Source organism: Gavia stellata, chromosome Z (genome assembly GCF_030936135.1).
Source record: "Gavia stellata isolate bGavSte3 chromosome Z, bGavSte3.hap2, whole genome shotgun sequence".
NCBI classification, from domain to species: Eukaryota; Metazoa; Chordata; class Aves; order Gaviiformes; family Gaviidae; genus Gavia; species Gavia stellata.
Window position 1 is genome coordinate 39,490,325 of NC_082637.1, and position 17,482 is coordinate 39,507,806.

Sequence of the window (17,482 nt, forward strand, 5' to 3'; positions counted from 1 at the left end):
GATTCAGATGCTTTTTCTTAGCACAGAGCTACAAACTAATTTATCACAGCTAACTAGTTCTCAGAGACGAGGTGCACTACCTGAGAATATCATCCTCAGCAGTGCACACCCTGACAGTATGAACAGCGTGCAAAAGGCAGAATTACAGAATGAAAAAGAAACAACAGATTAAGGAGTCTTTAGTTCTTCATCTGCTGCAGCAACTGAGTCCCACATCACTAGATGCAACTGCAGCTGTATGTCCTTTCCACATTAGTCAGCCCAGTCCAGCTGCTACTCAAAGCAGCATCTACATCATCCACTCCGGACTCTTCAGAAGTAAGGGGGAGTGAACCACAGATTAAAAAATGTGAAGGTTTTCTACATGCCCCAGCAGAAAATTGTTTTTCTTCAAACTACCATTAGAAATGATTTGTTTTCAGATGGAAATGGGTTTTAGTAAGCCATCATTCATCTCTGTATCAATGGAACAGATTTTATTGGCTAAGGTAAGCAGTTTCATTTACACTAGATAAAACACACCTTTATCTCCAAGACAAAAATACAAAATTTTTTACACTTGCATAAAAGATTGATTTTAAAAAAATAAAATCAACTATTTGCAATTATTTTCTCTAATTTTCCCCCAGGTTTCTCTTATGAGACTATTCACAGTTCTTAATAAGGGATATTTACATTTGCAGATCAAGCAACTAAAACATTCCTTAATATATATTGATTAGTTAGACTTACTTCTCATTGGATCTGCCACAAGGAAAATACCTCTAAAGCCAAGACATTTATTTGATTTCTTCTTATGGGTCATTGGATTTTACATCACAAAGCAAACGTTTTCCATGCATTACTTTTCCTATTTGTATGTGATTTTTTTATATATATATATATGACTAAAGCTGCACAGACATAATCTTTGCATACTTTTATGAAAGATGAATGGACAAAAGATATAATTAAGCAAAACGCAAAATTGTTTAAAAGAAAAGGGTGTTTTGCTTTTTAGATCAGACTGAGAATTGCTCCTCCTCACCCCCCCCCCCCCCATGCAATGAAAATGTAAATTTTCAGCAGGGTAGTATCAGTGCATCCCTTATCCTTTGAGATTTGCTTTTATTTTGGGCATTATAGACATTCCAGCATGCATCTGAGTATCACGTACTTTTTGCCACGAAGTGACTGCAGATCCTGAATCAGCAAGCCCCTTTGCAATTGCTGGGAGAGGATAAAGAGGCACACTAGCATTTTGCTCTGTGGGAAGATAAAGAGCCCAAGGAAGATTTTAAAGTTAAAACCAAACCACACAGCTCATGACAGAGTTACCGTTACTGAGTCCTCATGTGGAACCAGTGGGTCCCACAACAGGAGGCGACGGCAGGATGACATTAACTCTTCACTCATTAATCTCTTTGCTTTGCAAGGCTGACCTTTTACCCAGGGTGGGGTTGAGACTGAAACTGTCATCACATTTCAGGATGATTATCTCCCAGAATTATCACTAGAAATCCCTTGAATTACCCACAGAAAACCTGACATTACAAAACTTTTCTAATGTCTGTGTTTCTGAACTACATGCCAGTTACTCATTCTGCTTCCAGAATACATTCTACTATACATACTATTGCTCCGTTGAAACCACCAATGCCCACATCTCATGACACAACTTCTTTGGCTACCAGACCTTTTCAGAGGGGCAGATCCCCAGTAAGAATATTCCAGGTCAAAGATACACACCAATACCACAGGTCCCATGCCACACAGTCCTTCATAAACTTACCCAGTGCCATCTTAACAGCAGTTATAGAGCTGCCCTTGTGCTAAACATTAGAAGTCAAAGCAGAGCAGAATAAAAACCAGAACTGCCGCAATTCAAGCCAAGGTACTGTCCTTTGCTTTTCTAAGCTGGAAAGCACAAGCTTCTCCACCTTAACTATGTTTTGGGTTTTTTTTTTTAAAAAAAAAAAAGGAAATGAAGCCTCTGAGCAATAAGAATGGGTTAGCAAGCACAGTCTGACTTCAGAACTACATGACTATCTCGCCTGTGTTTCCACTGCGATGAAAGGCAGTGGTAGAAGGGAACAGGAACTGCCCCAAGTAGCTGAAAAACCATCAGCTGAGTAAACAAGCTCTTCCCCAGCCCAGATTTCTGGAGGAAGTGGCACAGGAAGTCACAGGACAGAACTGCAAGTATTTTCCAGCCAAGCAAACCAAGTGCAACAATGCATGACTGGAGAACTGTAAATGCAGTAAGTGTATAAAAGAGTGAAAAAAAGTGATGTGGGCAATAAAAGACAAGCAGGTCTTAACTGTAAAGAAAACTTCAACATAGCAAGATCTCCTTGTGAAAGTTACCTAAAAATATGGAATTAAATGGGAAATGGCATGAAATGCCTCTGTCAAAGACAGGTCCTGCTAGGCTCACCCTGTAACCAACTTTCTAATCATACGCGGTTGATTCCTTTGGACTTCTGTAAAAAATATGAAACAATGTTACATGGACTATCTGAAGAACGTGAGAATCAACAGAAAGTGCAAGGTTTGTAAAGAATTTGGCTTAAGATGAGAGATACATTGTTAAAAGTGAAAGCATGAGTGAGGCAAACAGATGCTACCAGTAAGCCCTGCATGAATAAATTGTGGGGTCAAAATTTGTTAATTTTTTAACATTATCACAAAAAGCAGGAGCATAATGATGATATTTGGTGATAACACTAAACTATGGGGCATATGCAGCACAAGATCTTGAACACAGAAAAACTGAGGGTGTAAGTACCAGAAAAGGAATTAAACTGGCTTAAGATACAAGTACAGAAAACTGGTGGTGCAGGGGAAAGTGCAGAATTTGGAGATGGTAGTCACTGTGATCTCCCAGTGTGATGTTGTTGTGAATCAGAGATGTATTTCCAGTAAATACACAGAAGAATTTGTGCCATGGTGAGAAGTCTTTACAAGACTTCCTCTGGAATATTGTAAATTTAGAGTTGAACAGGAACAGAGAAGAGCATGTAGGATGACTGGGGGGACTGGAAACTCACCTGTGGTGGGAATACCAGGATTTGTCTTGTCTAGTCTAGCCTAGTAATATAAAACTGAAAAAGTGTCCACCTCAGGCATTGAACTTTTCTTCCTTTCTTGTACTAATGCCAAGAACAATTTAGACCTCAGGAATTTAATGTCATAAGCTGGGAGACTGAACCTACCCTGTATCTAAGAAGAAAAAAAGCATTTTCTCAAACATTATTTCCTTTCATTTCTGAGAAAATTATCTGGAATGTTAAGGCCACCCAGATACTGAAAATGTAGCTGCCAACAAAAGGGGTGGAAAAAGAAATAGCAAGTTACTATTCTCCTTGACTTCACCAGCAGTGCTGTAGGCAATACTCAGAAATTAAAAACCCTAACCCATGATATATACCGTAGGAGCACACGGATCTCTGTGCTAGATTGCAAAAATTAAGAAAAAACCCACCACTTCTTTGAGGCGATCTATCAAGAAAATGATCAAATCTGGCAGCTAACAATTTGGTTGTGTAAATATGTATATAAAAACATGCATTTATAGCTCCCCTTACTTATTAATGGTGCTAGGTTGACCTAAATGACCCTGGTCCCAAACAATCAGTGACAGAAAACCAAAACCTGTATCAGCTACTGTTACAACATCTAAATAGCCCTATGCTGCTACTGTTGATGCATGCTCCTACTTAAATATGTCCTCTCTTAAACAACATTTCTTTTTTAAAAAACAAAGCAAACAAAAAGTGTATTGCTTGGCAAAGCACTGAGGAGGTGGTAGGGTAGGTTTGTGGTCCAGACACATCGCATAAACATTCAAAGCCTTTGTGAACTTACCATACTAAATTTCTGACAACAGTGTTTATGCCCAGAGGTGTATCTGTTGCTAATAGCAAAGAATTTCCATCAATCTAGCAAGAGTGTATACTTTAAAGCTGTACTGAACAAACTTTCAAATAGTCAGCTCTGCAGTGGGTAGAAATGTCTTATGATTTCACAGAAGGAATAAAGTACTTTCAAAAAATCCATGGGACATGTTTTGTTTCTTCTTGTATTTAGTCAGTTCTGAAATATATTTCACTTACAGCAGGTTTGAATTACCAATATGAAAGTAAAAACATGCAGTGAAAAGGTTGTAAGTCTTACTACCTTTTTATAGGTTTTCTCTTCATTTGGCTTTCCAGCAGTAACATCTCCATTTTCAGTAACAGACGACATCTAACAACAGAAGCTTAAGTTATAAACAAAGTAGTTACTTTGGAAAAGTAAGTATTCATACAACATCATACAATTTGTTATCCATTTTTTTCTAAATTCAAACTTTCTAGAGGACAGCAAGTCATCAAGATCAGCGACATATCTAGGATATTCCTAGAAGGATTTTCCAGGAAGACTAAAAGGACAGCACTGCCCAAGCAATATGTCCAGCATATGACTGATTCCACATGACCTTGTATTTCTTTTTCCCCACACCAGTACGCAGGTCTACAAGAAGACATTGCAGTGAAATCTTGCTCCTCAGCAGACTGCATGAGATAATCTCAAAAGGTACAATGATGGGCAAAACTATGAAGCTTGTTAGCCAGATATTCAGTGGCATGTCTCAGAGGTCCAAGACATTTGGCTGCATTGACACACTGTACCTCCTCAGAGGAGAAAGGAGATATTTGGCATTGCATCTTATCATGGCTGTAAAGCAACGCTAGGTCAAGAATAAACCGTCAAGTTAGAGATCACTTGGGTCAGACACTGCAAGTGTGGCTGCCAAAGTGAATAAAACAAAAAAACTACAAGGATGTGTTTCAAAATAATTCCAGATTTTGTCAACACTTTCATAATGGAAATATACATACCCTTATGAACAACAGCACAAGTCATCTGGAGATGAGAATGAAGATCAAGCCATTCATTGATGGTGTTAATGTTTTCCAGAACCTATTAAAAAAAAATGTGTTATCACTATGCCATCACAACCTTACATGTCCCAGAATAGCTTTAGATTTCCTTTTTCTACTATTCTTCAGTCCAAGCAAGAATCCAGCTATAAGTGATGTTTTTCAAGAATCATCTCAACTAACTTGGTTACCAATGGGCAATTTCATGTACTTAGAAATGCAGTATTACACAGGATAGAATCAGTGCAGTTTCATTTCCCTTTGCCCTAGATATTTCACTACTGTCGCACAAGCAACCCTACAATAAAACATCTATGTACAGCAGTAGGCATACATGCTCCGGAGTGTTGTGTAATTACATACTCTCTCCCATGAGGATTTTAAAAATTAAATACTAAACCTTATAATCTCCACCCACTTGGGACAGCCCATATTTTAATTCGACCAAAGCCAAAAAGATAAGCAATAGGAGTGATGGTTCGGAGGACTGCACACTGAATCGTCATAGTTAACAAATAAACTCATTTTGGAAGTTTTCTATAATGGTGGTTACTATCAGCATAATTTCTGTGAGTAGTCATGTTGAGGTGAGCTATTTCATAGTTAAAATAGTTTGACTAAACATAGAAGAAAATACTACATAATCAGATATGTCCCATCTTCCACATCTGTTTTAAGCCACATCAGTAAAGCTATTCTTCAATTTAATTTCTCAACCACACCAGAAGAAAAAAAAACAAAAACATTTGTCTTTAATCAGTACAAATACCATCTTGTACATAACTAAAAACTGATATAAAAAAATTATTCCCCAGCTTCATTCACTGAATTTAATTTTCCAGTAGTCTGAGAAGTATACATAACATCACTAAGAAACGTTTCCATAAAAGGCTTCAAAACAGTATTTTCCTCCTCTTCAGGGAAGCATTAATTGCACCCGAGACAAAAAATGAAGGGACAACAAATAGAAACCTGGATTTTCTGAGAACAAAACAATGTCTCCTTAGAAAAAAAACTTCTGATGTTACATACCAGTATTTTCCTACTGCAGCTAGCTACATTCTTCTTTGTAGCCTTCATGAAATTAATGCATCTTAATCAATAATTCCTTTACTTAGATGTGCATTAGTATCATCGTAAACATCAAACTCGTACTTAAAGGCAACAACTCAGTTTTGATAGCTTCTAAAACTGAGTGTAGTTTATCTAGCTTTCCTATATTCACACATTTAATATTAATACTGATTCATGCTTGTAACTCTATCAGTACATGAACACAGACATCAAGAACTTCTATTAAAACACCTTTTGTAAGAAAAGTGTCATTTCAATCACTAGTAGGAAGAAGACTGTTTAATCAATTGATCCCTGGGTAAAACCACCAAAACCCCCAAATTGTTGTTCTCCACACACCCCCAAGACTATCGATACAGTAAGATGTTCTATCACTCCCAAAACTTCCTAAAATATTATCAGACATACTCAGCAAAAGCCAAATATGAATGCAACATGGGAACTTTCTTTCATTAAGAAGTTAGCTGAAGAAAACACTCATGCCAGACATGGAAGTAAAGCCTATTTGTTCCCAGCATAGTTAGACAAATTATTCAAGAACACTTCATTCATGTGAAAAAAATATACCCCTGTAATAATGCCAAGGACAGGAAAACAGACAATGAGATCCCAAATTCAGTAACTACGAAGTATAAAAACTCACACACCATGAAGAAGATAAATTCTTCCTATCTATGCCAGTTTATTTCAATCCTAGAGGCATCTAGAATACAATTATTTCGGTTCCTAATCTCTTCAGAAACAGAGCACACAGCTCTACTTAACTGGGGTTGTATTAAACATTTTTCAAGATCTTCACTGTGACAACCGTCTCCTATTCCATGCTAACAGTTTTTGCAAAGCAAGTGTTACTTTGCGTATTTTCTCCCTGCTCTGCAGCTACTGCATAGCAAAAGCTACTGTGTCGGTTCTGCTGAGGTTTAATAGTGCAAAGACAGGTCACAACTTACAGTCTTGTACTCACTTCCAGGCTAAGCTACAACTATTTATTTATTTATTACAATAGCGGGAAACTACCGTAACTGAAGCATTGGATCCCTGCATGTACCTGACAAAGGGCAGGCTCACAATAAAGTAAGACTGGGGTTCGGGGGGTAGAGGAGGGAAATATTTGGTCTCAAAAATACTGTAGGTATTCAGTGACAGACTGGGCTATAAAGATCTCCTATTTAGCTTCTTAGACGCCACACATCCTACCTGATGACAAAAAAGAGAAACATTAAAGTCCAGTAGAAATTTAAACAGTATTTTTCTCAAATACTCTTGAAGAGTCAACATTTTGATCATGAGTCTTATTTGCAGCAAAAACTAACGTGACCTCTTCTGTTCCTGAGACATAAGTCTACAGCCTTCAATTCCAACTTTCTGCTCAAAACATCTCCTTGTCCTAAATGCAGACTTAAAAGAATCACACCTACTCAACATATGCTTCAATCTTTAAAAGGAAAATCCGTGTTTTACAGTTTAGTTTCTCACACTGGAATTGTTGAATCGTATGCTTCTTAACTAACACAAACTGCAATTTCCATGATTCTGGGGAAAAGGCGCCATATGCATTTTCCTCTAAAACTACAGGAGTGCCTTTTTAATTTCTCTGCCTAGTCAGAAGCCCGCTATGTCAGCGCTGCCCTGCTCACCACACCGCCGGAGTTTTGAGAACTGAGGTGACAGACAGCAAATGCAAGCTTCCTACCCAGCTTCTCTTTTTTGTTCTTGACTTTTTAATTGCATTTTCTTTATATAGCAGAAATTCACTTTTACTGACAGCACAAGGCATTCATTTTACCAGATCATAAGTAACTAGCTGTTTTTACACAAACTTAATTGCTTAGGCCCAGCTCACAGGAACAGGTACTGGTATTAACACTTGAATAGCCTTTCAGCTCAATTTCAAGTGAACTTCAGAATTCCCACCAATTTCAACGAAAGCCAATATCCATGCCAACTGCTGTCATTAGGTTCCTACAGGCCTCACACATCAATTCACCCAACCAAAGATTGGTTCTGCCTTCTTTCCATTATCAAGAAAACAATATTTATTTGAAGAATGCATTTCTTAGCATCTTTAGATAACTTTCTTAAACAAATAATTTTTTAAAAGCACTGATAAAACATGTTATTTAGGAATCACATTCCAAATACAAGCCATGTAGCTTCCCACTACAACTGCCACCTTGTCCTAGCTGACAGTTAAAATTTACTTTTTTTTTAATCTAGGTTTTGAGAGACGTATCTCCTCAGGTGTACTGCTGGCAGGCTTCTACAGTGGCTAGTGCATTCAGAAAGAGAAACCTCATTTGAAAGAAAATGTATTGCTATCTTTTCACCTGGCATAATCTATAATCTTAAATATGAGGAGTAAAAACCAAACCAAAATGACACTTAAAATTTTCCAGTGGGCACAGGGAGAATACTAGAAGTTAAAGAATACAAGAAGTAATTATGCCTCTTTAAGACCAATAACGTACAAATAAAATAGACTGTTTGGTGTACATTTTTCAGTTTTAAGAGTCTGAAACACACAACTGGATTTTCAGGAAACACTTTTTCTTTTCTTTTCTTTTTTTTTTTTTTTTTAATTCATTGGGATGGAATACACAATTTTGGAATTAAGCCAGAAATTTGGTTCTCATACTTCCGTGCATTTCAGATAACGTATTTATTAGAAATAGTCACTTTCTAATCCTTAAACAGTTCTCTTCATCCAGGAAGACACAAAGCCCCCAGAAAGGGGCTGCTGACTCCTCAGAAAAGCACATAGAATCTCATATTAAATTCATACCAAGGATATCAAGTCAGCACCAGACAAAAAACAGAGATGATCAGAATAATCATATTATCTGTCCTACGTAACTGGAAGTTTTCAACACAAGACTGCATTCTTGACGATGGTAGTTTGCCAGCACATGTAAAGATGTTGACAGGCATTTCTAGTTCTATAAATAGCAGTTATAGTGTATTCAATTAAAAAGAGTCATCAGCTTCTGTGAACTTAAATTCCTTTGTAGCCCTTGTCACTCCTCTGTGATGACTTTAAAGCAGCATCTTTAAATACAACTATGAAAATGACAGCATTTGCTGCAAAGCTCACTTTTACTGGTAAGATTTGCCCAGTTATCCTTGTGGGAGTTGTAAAAGTAGTTTGACAAGTCAGTTCCTCAATTCACTAAAAGGACTTGCAGATCTATATGGCAACATGCTTCCACCAAAGCACTTGGGGGACAGAGTCATACACTGCCGGATTTCAGCTCTAGTGTGAAACTGGAAAACTTCATTACACAGTGATGTGGCAAGGGGAAAAACTTCTAAACCGAAAATGCTCCACAGTGGAAGAAATCTATCAACACATATTCATTAATGAAAACTTACTCTCTAAGTACTTGTTCCCTTGTGATCCATGCCCCCCACCCCAAACGCCCCAAAACTATTCACGGTATTCTTGGAGCTAGGGGGGAGTAGCTCCGAGATCAAAAGGCACTAATAAAGGTAACTCCTCTACTTCCTTGGGATGATCAAGACTGGAGCTCACACCTTCTTCGGCACTCAACAAACTTCTCTCACAGATGATGCATTTATAAAGTCTCCCTCCCGTCTGGATTCTCTGTCACCTAATACAATACGTACATCAGCACTAGTTTTCCCAATTAGATATCGTCTTGTCTATTTTTCCATGAAACTTGCTGGTACTCTGGATCACTGTCAAATCTAGTTGACAAATTTAGGTCAACCAAAACTGACAACAGCTTCCCCTTTCCCTCTCCAGTAGAACTTGAACAGTAAGATTATTATTTATAAGATTATTTGCAAAGGAAGGGGCTCAGGACACACAAAACATCCTCCGACACACATAAAAATTGGATACAAACATCTTGTTTCTATAGGAAATCAAGTTAAAAGTATCAGCATACTTCTGGATGTCCCTGGGAACAGGAACTGAAGAAGTGGCCTCAGAGGCTTTTTGTGTTGCACTATTTTCAGAACAATTCAGGAGGCAGCTGAATTGTTAACATCAGGTGAAAAGAGTGACCTAAATTGTTTTTATTACATTTTGGTTTCCTTACAGAGCTTTTCTTTATGCTTTTAAACAAGGCAGACTATAATTTCCATTATTTAATTGCCTTCATTCTGAGGTGACCAGACAATGCAGAGCAGTGTTTAAGAACGTGCAAAGCATTGCTATGCAGTGTGCCAAAAAGCAGATGTAATTTGGTGTAGTGCACAGAGTAAGAGGCAATACAAGAAATATCCTACAGTTTTCCCAGCAGTCATCACAAGTTAACCCCCTCTGTTTTTTAATGTCAGTGAATGTTCTTTGTTCGTGACTGTCTGGACACTTACATAGGCCTCAAGTGAAAACTGAGGTAATGTATGTGGCCACTCAGTTGTAAGAAAATACATATACAGTTCAGCTATTTATTTTTCCTTTTTTTTCCTCCTTTCTTTTTTTTTTTCTTTTTTAATAATATCCCAGACAGTAGTCTGTGGAATGGATTCACTTCTTTAAAGCAGAAGTCATGTAGCCATCTAAGATCAAACACACCTGTATGTCCCCATACCTGAAATATAGAAGGAATAAAAGCTAGCATATATTTTTAAACCAATATATCCTGAGAATGAAGTCAATGTTTACATATTGCAATGCACTGGACAATCATTAGAAATTCTGAAAAAGCTTCAAATCTGAAAAACTTTTTTTTTCCTCCATGAGTTTTCAAATTCAGAACTTCAATCTGAGAGTCTTTAATCTATATGATTCCTGTAATGCCTGTTAGCCTATTTAACTTCTACTGTCAACTGCTGTGATTTCTGCTCTTCCCAGAAACACTGAAGGATCTCTTCCGTCTTTCCAGACACCAACTGTGAAAGCAGAGCAAACTTTTTACTGCATCATAGACACCACTGATCTATCCTGCCTACCTGGCAGAAAAAAATATATTGTATGAATTGTAAAGGAGAGGGGGAAAAGAGTGAAGGAAAAAAGAATAGTTAGGTCTGTTACCTTGGCAAGTTCCCCCCACCCCCAACAGGTTATGGAGGTTTAAGAGTGATTGAAAGTCAAACCTTCTGGGTGAAATTTGTGATAGTACTGTTGTTGCATTAGTGAAAACTGGAAGAGGTTGGTCTTCCTAAATGACGCTAGGATGAACAATTTCAGAGTGAACAGCTGCACCGAGCTAAAAAAAGCAGATCAGAAATTGTATAGCCTATTATGCCCAGCAAAAAATAATTATTCCTAAGACAACCCTGCTCATGTTGTCCAGTTTCAAGCCCCGTTTAGCCTACAAATCTAATTACTTTTTAAATTTTGCCTCAAAAATAAGACTGAAACAGAGATCACAAGTAGTGGGCAAAGTGATGAAATTCACATCTAAAGCAAAATGGAACTCTTCTCCTCCTTCTCATGGTCTTCATGATAACGTCAGGACACCACAAAGGCTACAGAGAAAGGAGCAAGCAAAAAGCATCACAGAGCTGTCACTCGGACTGTTCACCTAGTCTAAATCACCTCAGCCATTCATACCACTTTTATTTTCCTAGCTTAATAACACACACTAGTTTCAGTGCCCTGCCAGATCTTTTACACTGTCAGTAACTAAGCCGAGTACAATGCTAAGATTCTGATGCTGTTTGATTTCTGCAGTGACCCCCTATTTCCAGGAATAGAGTAAAGTATTTCAATTGTTTTTAAAAAGTGGTAATAGGAGTGCCAATTTCTTTTCAGTTTGCAGGTTGAATTTGGAAAGTAATTTATCAGTGTTATTTATATTATACACTCTATATGCTTATATTGTAACGCTTTGATTTACTCCAAGAAGTGCCAGATCATCTATCCTCCTCCTTTAGCTTTCAGAAAGGGAAAACAAATAAAAAGGTAGAACTTTAGAATATATTACCTTGTAAGTTTACGAATACTCAGAATACAGTTGGATTACCAGGGAGATTTGACAACTTACAAGAGTCCTGCCCTCTTCCATTTGAAGTGGCATTCCTACTGCATTAACTTGTTCTCTGAGGCAAACCAGACTACTATACAACTGTAATATCCAGAGTCACAGAAACAGCCACAATAATAGCACAAGCTATAGTTACATATTTTATTTTCTGTAACAAATTACATTCTTTGTTTCGAAAATAATCTGCTGTGATTTTTCAGATGGAAACTTGCTTACAACAATGGAAATAAAACTAAAAATTTATTAAAGGAATCAAAGTTTAGAAGTCCTTGGAAACATAGCATACTGTGTTCCTCCAACAAAACACATTCCTTTCCATTTGTAATTTCTGTATTTTTTAAATTTTGCATCTCACAGATAACTTGAAAGCCCTCTAGGAAGAGGTGGGTTTTTTTCCCCCCTCCATGAATTTCCAAATTCAGAGCTTCATTCCGAGAGTCTTCAATCTATCTTACTCCTCTACTCCCTATTAGCCTATTTAACCTCTACTGTCAACCGCTGTGTCTTCGGCTCTTCCCAGAAGCACTGAAGGATCTCTTATGCCTTTCCAAACACCGACTGTAAAAGCAGAGCACTTTCTACTGTGTAGTAGATGATGTTCATGTATTAAGAACTATGGGACTTTTCCAAATCATCAATCCCAGACCAGAAAAGATCAGAAAGAACAAACATTTGAACCCTGACATAACTGACAACACATTGTGTATTTTGCAGAAACTGTCACCAGACCCTCCTTTTACAAAGTGAAATGGCCTCATTAATTTCTCATTATTTTGTAACAGACTGAAAGCATACTAAGTAGAAAGGCATATTTGTACATAGCCAAAGAAGACTTCCCAATTGCTACTTATGTTTTCATAGTTGAGATTTCACGTGCCAGTAACAGTAGCTTTGAGAAGACTAGCAATCTTTCTACAAAGCCAACTGGAGTTACAATAAAAATTGTCAAAATGGGGTTTTCTTTGAAACAAGTGAAAGAAGGAAATGCCTGCACACTATATGTAACTGTGTGCAATAGAAGAAAATAGACGTTATGGTAGTATCACAGTGAAGGGCACAGGCAGAACACATTTCAGAGTCCAGAATCAGAAGTCTGCTCCTTTACTTTGACATGGCAATGGTCCTAATGTTACTAACACATACCAGACATTGTACTTTGAGATAATGCCCCCACCACATAATGCATGTTGTCCAACAAAATATTGCCGCATGTTGGGACAAATGGTTGATTAAGAAAGCAAAAAGCACAATCAGACGGAAAATTCTTCTACATTTGTCTTTGACAGTACATGCGAAATTGAATGACAGGGATCGTAACACAGTGGTCATGATTTTTGGAAGGAAAGCAAGGCAAGCTGCATCACTCAGATAATCAGTAGGTAAGATCCAAGAGGAATGCAGTCTCATACAAGGGGCAAAGAAGTTGAGTGAAAGTGTTACTTATTTTCTAAAGGAATGACACAAACAGAGGTGCAAACAATACTACCTTGCTGGGCAGGGAATATGTACAAAAGAGCAATTTGGTCAAACCAACAACTTCAGTAATCTGAAACTCCAGAAAGAATCATACATAACATGGAAAACAGGTCAAATGGATAAGGCTAAGTATAAAAAGCATAGCGTGAACACACAAGATCAAAAGCAGAAAAGCACAGAACAAATTACTATGATGAGAAATGTGTATGAAACAGCAAGAATTTCACAACAGTTGTAATGTTCTCTTTTGAGACCTTTATCTTTTCTCTACTCATCCACCTTCTTCCACATCAACAAAAGGTCAGCCATACTACATTTTTCTTCACCAACTCAAAATTGCTATGCAAACATAACTTTACAATAGAAGCACATAACGAAGAAAGATAATAGAAATTACTTGTTTAGAACATCCCAAAAAAGATTTTTGAGTGGACAACACACACAAGCTGTAGTTAAAATAATTCACATGCACCAAAACAGATGGCATAATTTGTTCATCAGTTCTCCACAGGCAACTTGTAAGTGAAACACCACCAGGAATTATTCAGCCCATTAGCATGTAATCAATCACAAAAAGGTTTGCAGAAGGATATGCTGTAGAAACACTTAGCTCAATGCTAGAGTGGATTATCATGATCTTCAAGTTCTCTATGCTTTCTTACCCTGGGTCCTGCAAATATGAATTTTGTACATACAGCTTTTACTGAATGCTAGCTAAGTTAAGCTTTTCAGCAGCCAGGTTATCTGAGGAATTCAAGTCTTTAAGATCCCATTTTTGTCTCCATTTGCGGGCCCTTCCATACAGCTGCAAAAAGATAGTTGAAGAGCGGAACAGAATACCTTGGAGGATGTGATAGGTAGTATTGGAGATTTTTTGACAGATTAGACAACTGTTTTAAATGTAGTTGGTACTGTCTTGAAGGAAGGGAAAGGTCTGGATACCCTGTCATGATTCCTCCTGGTTTTCATAGGATCACCATGTATCACTCAGGCTGTGTATCTGCAACAATTTCAGTTGATCCAAGCTGGTGCTGCTATGGTCCTTCCAAGCACACATTCACTAGCATCCTTATAATGGTGCCTGTGCTCCTCAGGCCCTGGGAGAACTCACCTAGGCAATTAAACTAACAAAAAAGTAACCTACCAAAGAATATTAATTGTAATGGAACCCCTTACAACGGCAAGCACAGCTTTTACATGGACTCCCCTGAGAGCAAGAAGAAACTTGGAAGGGGATGAGGAAGGTGGTGCAACATGTGAGACCTTTGGCCTATGCTGAATGAGAGATCGATTGTCTCAGTTGTTTCACTCACTCACATACTTTCGCATAACCTCAGAGTTGCAAGTCCACTTGTGACAAAACCAGGAAGCAAGACTGAGAGACAGATGGAAAAAAGTATAAGTAGCAGTGCCCAATGGGCTGGGCAACAGCACCAGAACTAAGGTCAAGATTAGCTTGGGGGAAATATCTACAGTAACACACAGCTAAGGTTAGCTTCCCAAATATGTATTTAAACAGCAACTTGTTTTTCAGGTGCCTAGCTTGTGTGAAAAATAAGGTCACTCAAGAATGGATACAGAAGACTGATATAAGCACCAAATTTGAAAGTTCTGTCTAAATTCAGATGAGAGACACTTTAAGTTACTGTACTGAATAATAAAATCTATTATGACTAATTAAAAAATCCCACTATTCTCCTTCAGAAAAGTTAAAACCACAATTAGTAGAAGTTTTCTTTGGAGCCCTCCAACTTAATTTTAGTTAGAATTTAACAGAAAGCCCTATAAAGCACAAAAGCTGAAGTCTTCTTGGTTTAAAAGAGTTTTTTAACGTGTTTCTTTTTAAACTACAGAGAAAGTTTCAAGGGAGAAAGAAATAATTTCAGAAGCTGCATCAGACAAGAGTAGTTAAAAAAACAAGAGTAATACAATAAAACTAAATTCTGAAACCAATTAAGGAAAGAACTGCTCCGCATGTAAGGAAATAGTTGCTACTTGTCATAGCTGCTGTCTAGTTGTCATCAAACTGAGATTGCCATTTTACAGCCACTAGAGTAGAACTGCACCACGAAGTGCAACACAAGAACTGCTAATATTTTCAAAAGAGTTATTCCATTCTCTGACCATTTGGCTGCTTAAATGTAAAGGTTACTACTGCCCTTATAAGGAACCGTATATTTTTGTTCTCCAAGTCAGTCTTCGATGGGCAGACCACTTTTTTGCCTGAAAGCAGCCTGACAGTATGATGAATTTATCACTCATCTGAAATTATGAATACACTTGTAGTGTACTTTAAGAAATAAAAACAGATCAGCATACATACCTACCCTACTGACATTAATGAACATGAGGTATATCTTGGGAATAAATATGTACAGCTGTTTCAAGGTATGGAAACCTAGCCACAGAATTTTTAAATGGCGATACAAACATTTTCAAATAAAAGTTTTTAAGTAGTTATTTACAGCCAAATAATATAAGCAAATTGTTTTCCAACAGTCTTTCACTTGCCAAACGAAAGTGAAAAACCTGTCCCTGAACATAATGTGGCAGCAAGAAAGCAAAATGAAGTAATTACTAAAGATTTTTGCCAGTTCCAAAACATTCCGTTAATTTTTAGATGTGGTTTATACTCACAGAATCACAGAATCATTAAGGTTGGAAAAGACCTGTAAGATCATCCAAGTCCAATCATCAACCCAACACCACCATGCCCATTAAACCATGTCCCCCAATGCCACGTCCACATGTTCCTTGAACACCTACAGTGAGGACGACTCCACCACCTCCCTCGGTAGCCTGTTTCACTGCTTCACCACTCTCTCAGTAAAGAACTTTTTCCTAATATCCAGCCTGAACCTCCCCTGGCACAACTTGAGGCCATTTCCTCTTCTTCTGTTGCTAGTCATTGGTAGAAGAGACCAACACCCACCTCTCTGCACCCCCTTTCAGGTAATTGTAGAGAGCAATAAGGTCTCCCCTCAGCCTCCTCTTCTCCACACTGAACAACCCCAGTTCCCTCAGCCGCTCCTCATAAGACTTGTGCTCCAGACCCCTCACCAGCTTCGTCGCCCTTCTCTGGATATGCTCCAGCACCTCCATGTCCTTCTTGTAGTGAGGGACCCAAAACTGAACACAGTATTCGAGGTGCGGCCTCACCAGAGCCAAGTACAGAGGCACGATCACCTCCCTACTCCTGCTGGCCACACTATTTCTGATACAGGCCAGGATGCTGTTGGCCTTCTTGGCCACCTGGGCACACTGCTGGCTCATATTCAGCTGGATGTCAATCAACACCCCCAGGGCCTTTTCTGCAGGGCAGCTTTCCAGCCACTCGTCCCCAAGCCTGTAGCGTTGCATGCGGTTGCTGTGACCCAAGTGCAGGACCCGGCACGTGGCCTTGTTGAACCTCATACAATTGGCCTCAGCCCATCAATCCAGCCTGTCCAGATCCCTCTGCAGAGCCTTCCTACCCCACTTGACATCAATTGCACCAATATGAACATTTTTGTATAAAAAAAAAGCAAGTTCATAAACAACATGTAAGCACCACCACAGTCTTCCTCCCCAGGAAGTTCTCTGCAAATGGATAGCTGTTTTTTGGTTTTTTTTAAATAACTTAGCTGGAAATATTATGGGAAAATTCAAACTCTTAAGCTGTCACTATAAGCAAAGGATACATCTGCACATAAATCAGCTTTTCAATTAAAAAAAAGATAGTGAACACAATTAAAATGGGACTTGAAACAAAATTACGACTGTTCTCCACCAGCAACAAGAGCAACCAGTGTGTGAGCACTCTGTAGAACCATACACAGCCTGACACCACTGAATTTTGAAGAGAACAGACCAGAACCTGTCAGCTCTTCCAAGGAAAACGAGTGCAAGTTTCTCACAAATGAAAGAAGTCTCTGAATTCTTGAGAGGCCTGAATAAGAATCTCCTTCCTTCACACAGAAGCCCTCTGAAACACTGTCTACACCTCTCAATGCATCATTATAAGTGGGTTAGAAGCATTATGACTAGGTTAGATAATACTGCATGCCTTTTCTAATTCAATTAGTGGCCCACACC

The 17,482-nt window shown here is 38.2% G+C and overlaps 1 protein-coding gene across 1 annotated transcript in view; it reads right to left on the bottom strand.

Annotated features, from left to right (window-relative positions):
- PIP5K1B (phosphatidylinositol-4-phosphate 5-kinase type 1 beta) overlaps positions 1–4,933 on the bottom strand; it is an 80,458-nt gene extending 75,525 nt beyond the window's left edge. Inside the window, exons 1-2 of the mRNA XM_059833589.1 lie at positions 4,863–4,933; positions 4,159–4,227 (exon numbers count right to left, since the gene is read on the bottom strand). Coding sequence (XP_059689572.1) covers positions 4,159–4,227 — 69 coding nt within the window. The 5' untranslated portion in view covers positions 4,863–4,933. The remainder of the gene's footprint in view (positions 1–4,158; positions 4,228–4,862) is intronic.
- Between the last annotated feature and the right edge of the window lie 12,549 nt (positions 4,934–17,482).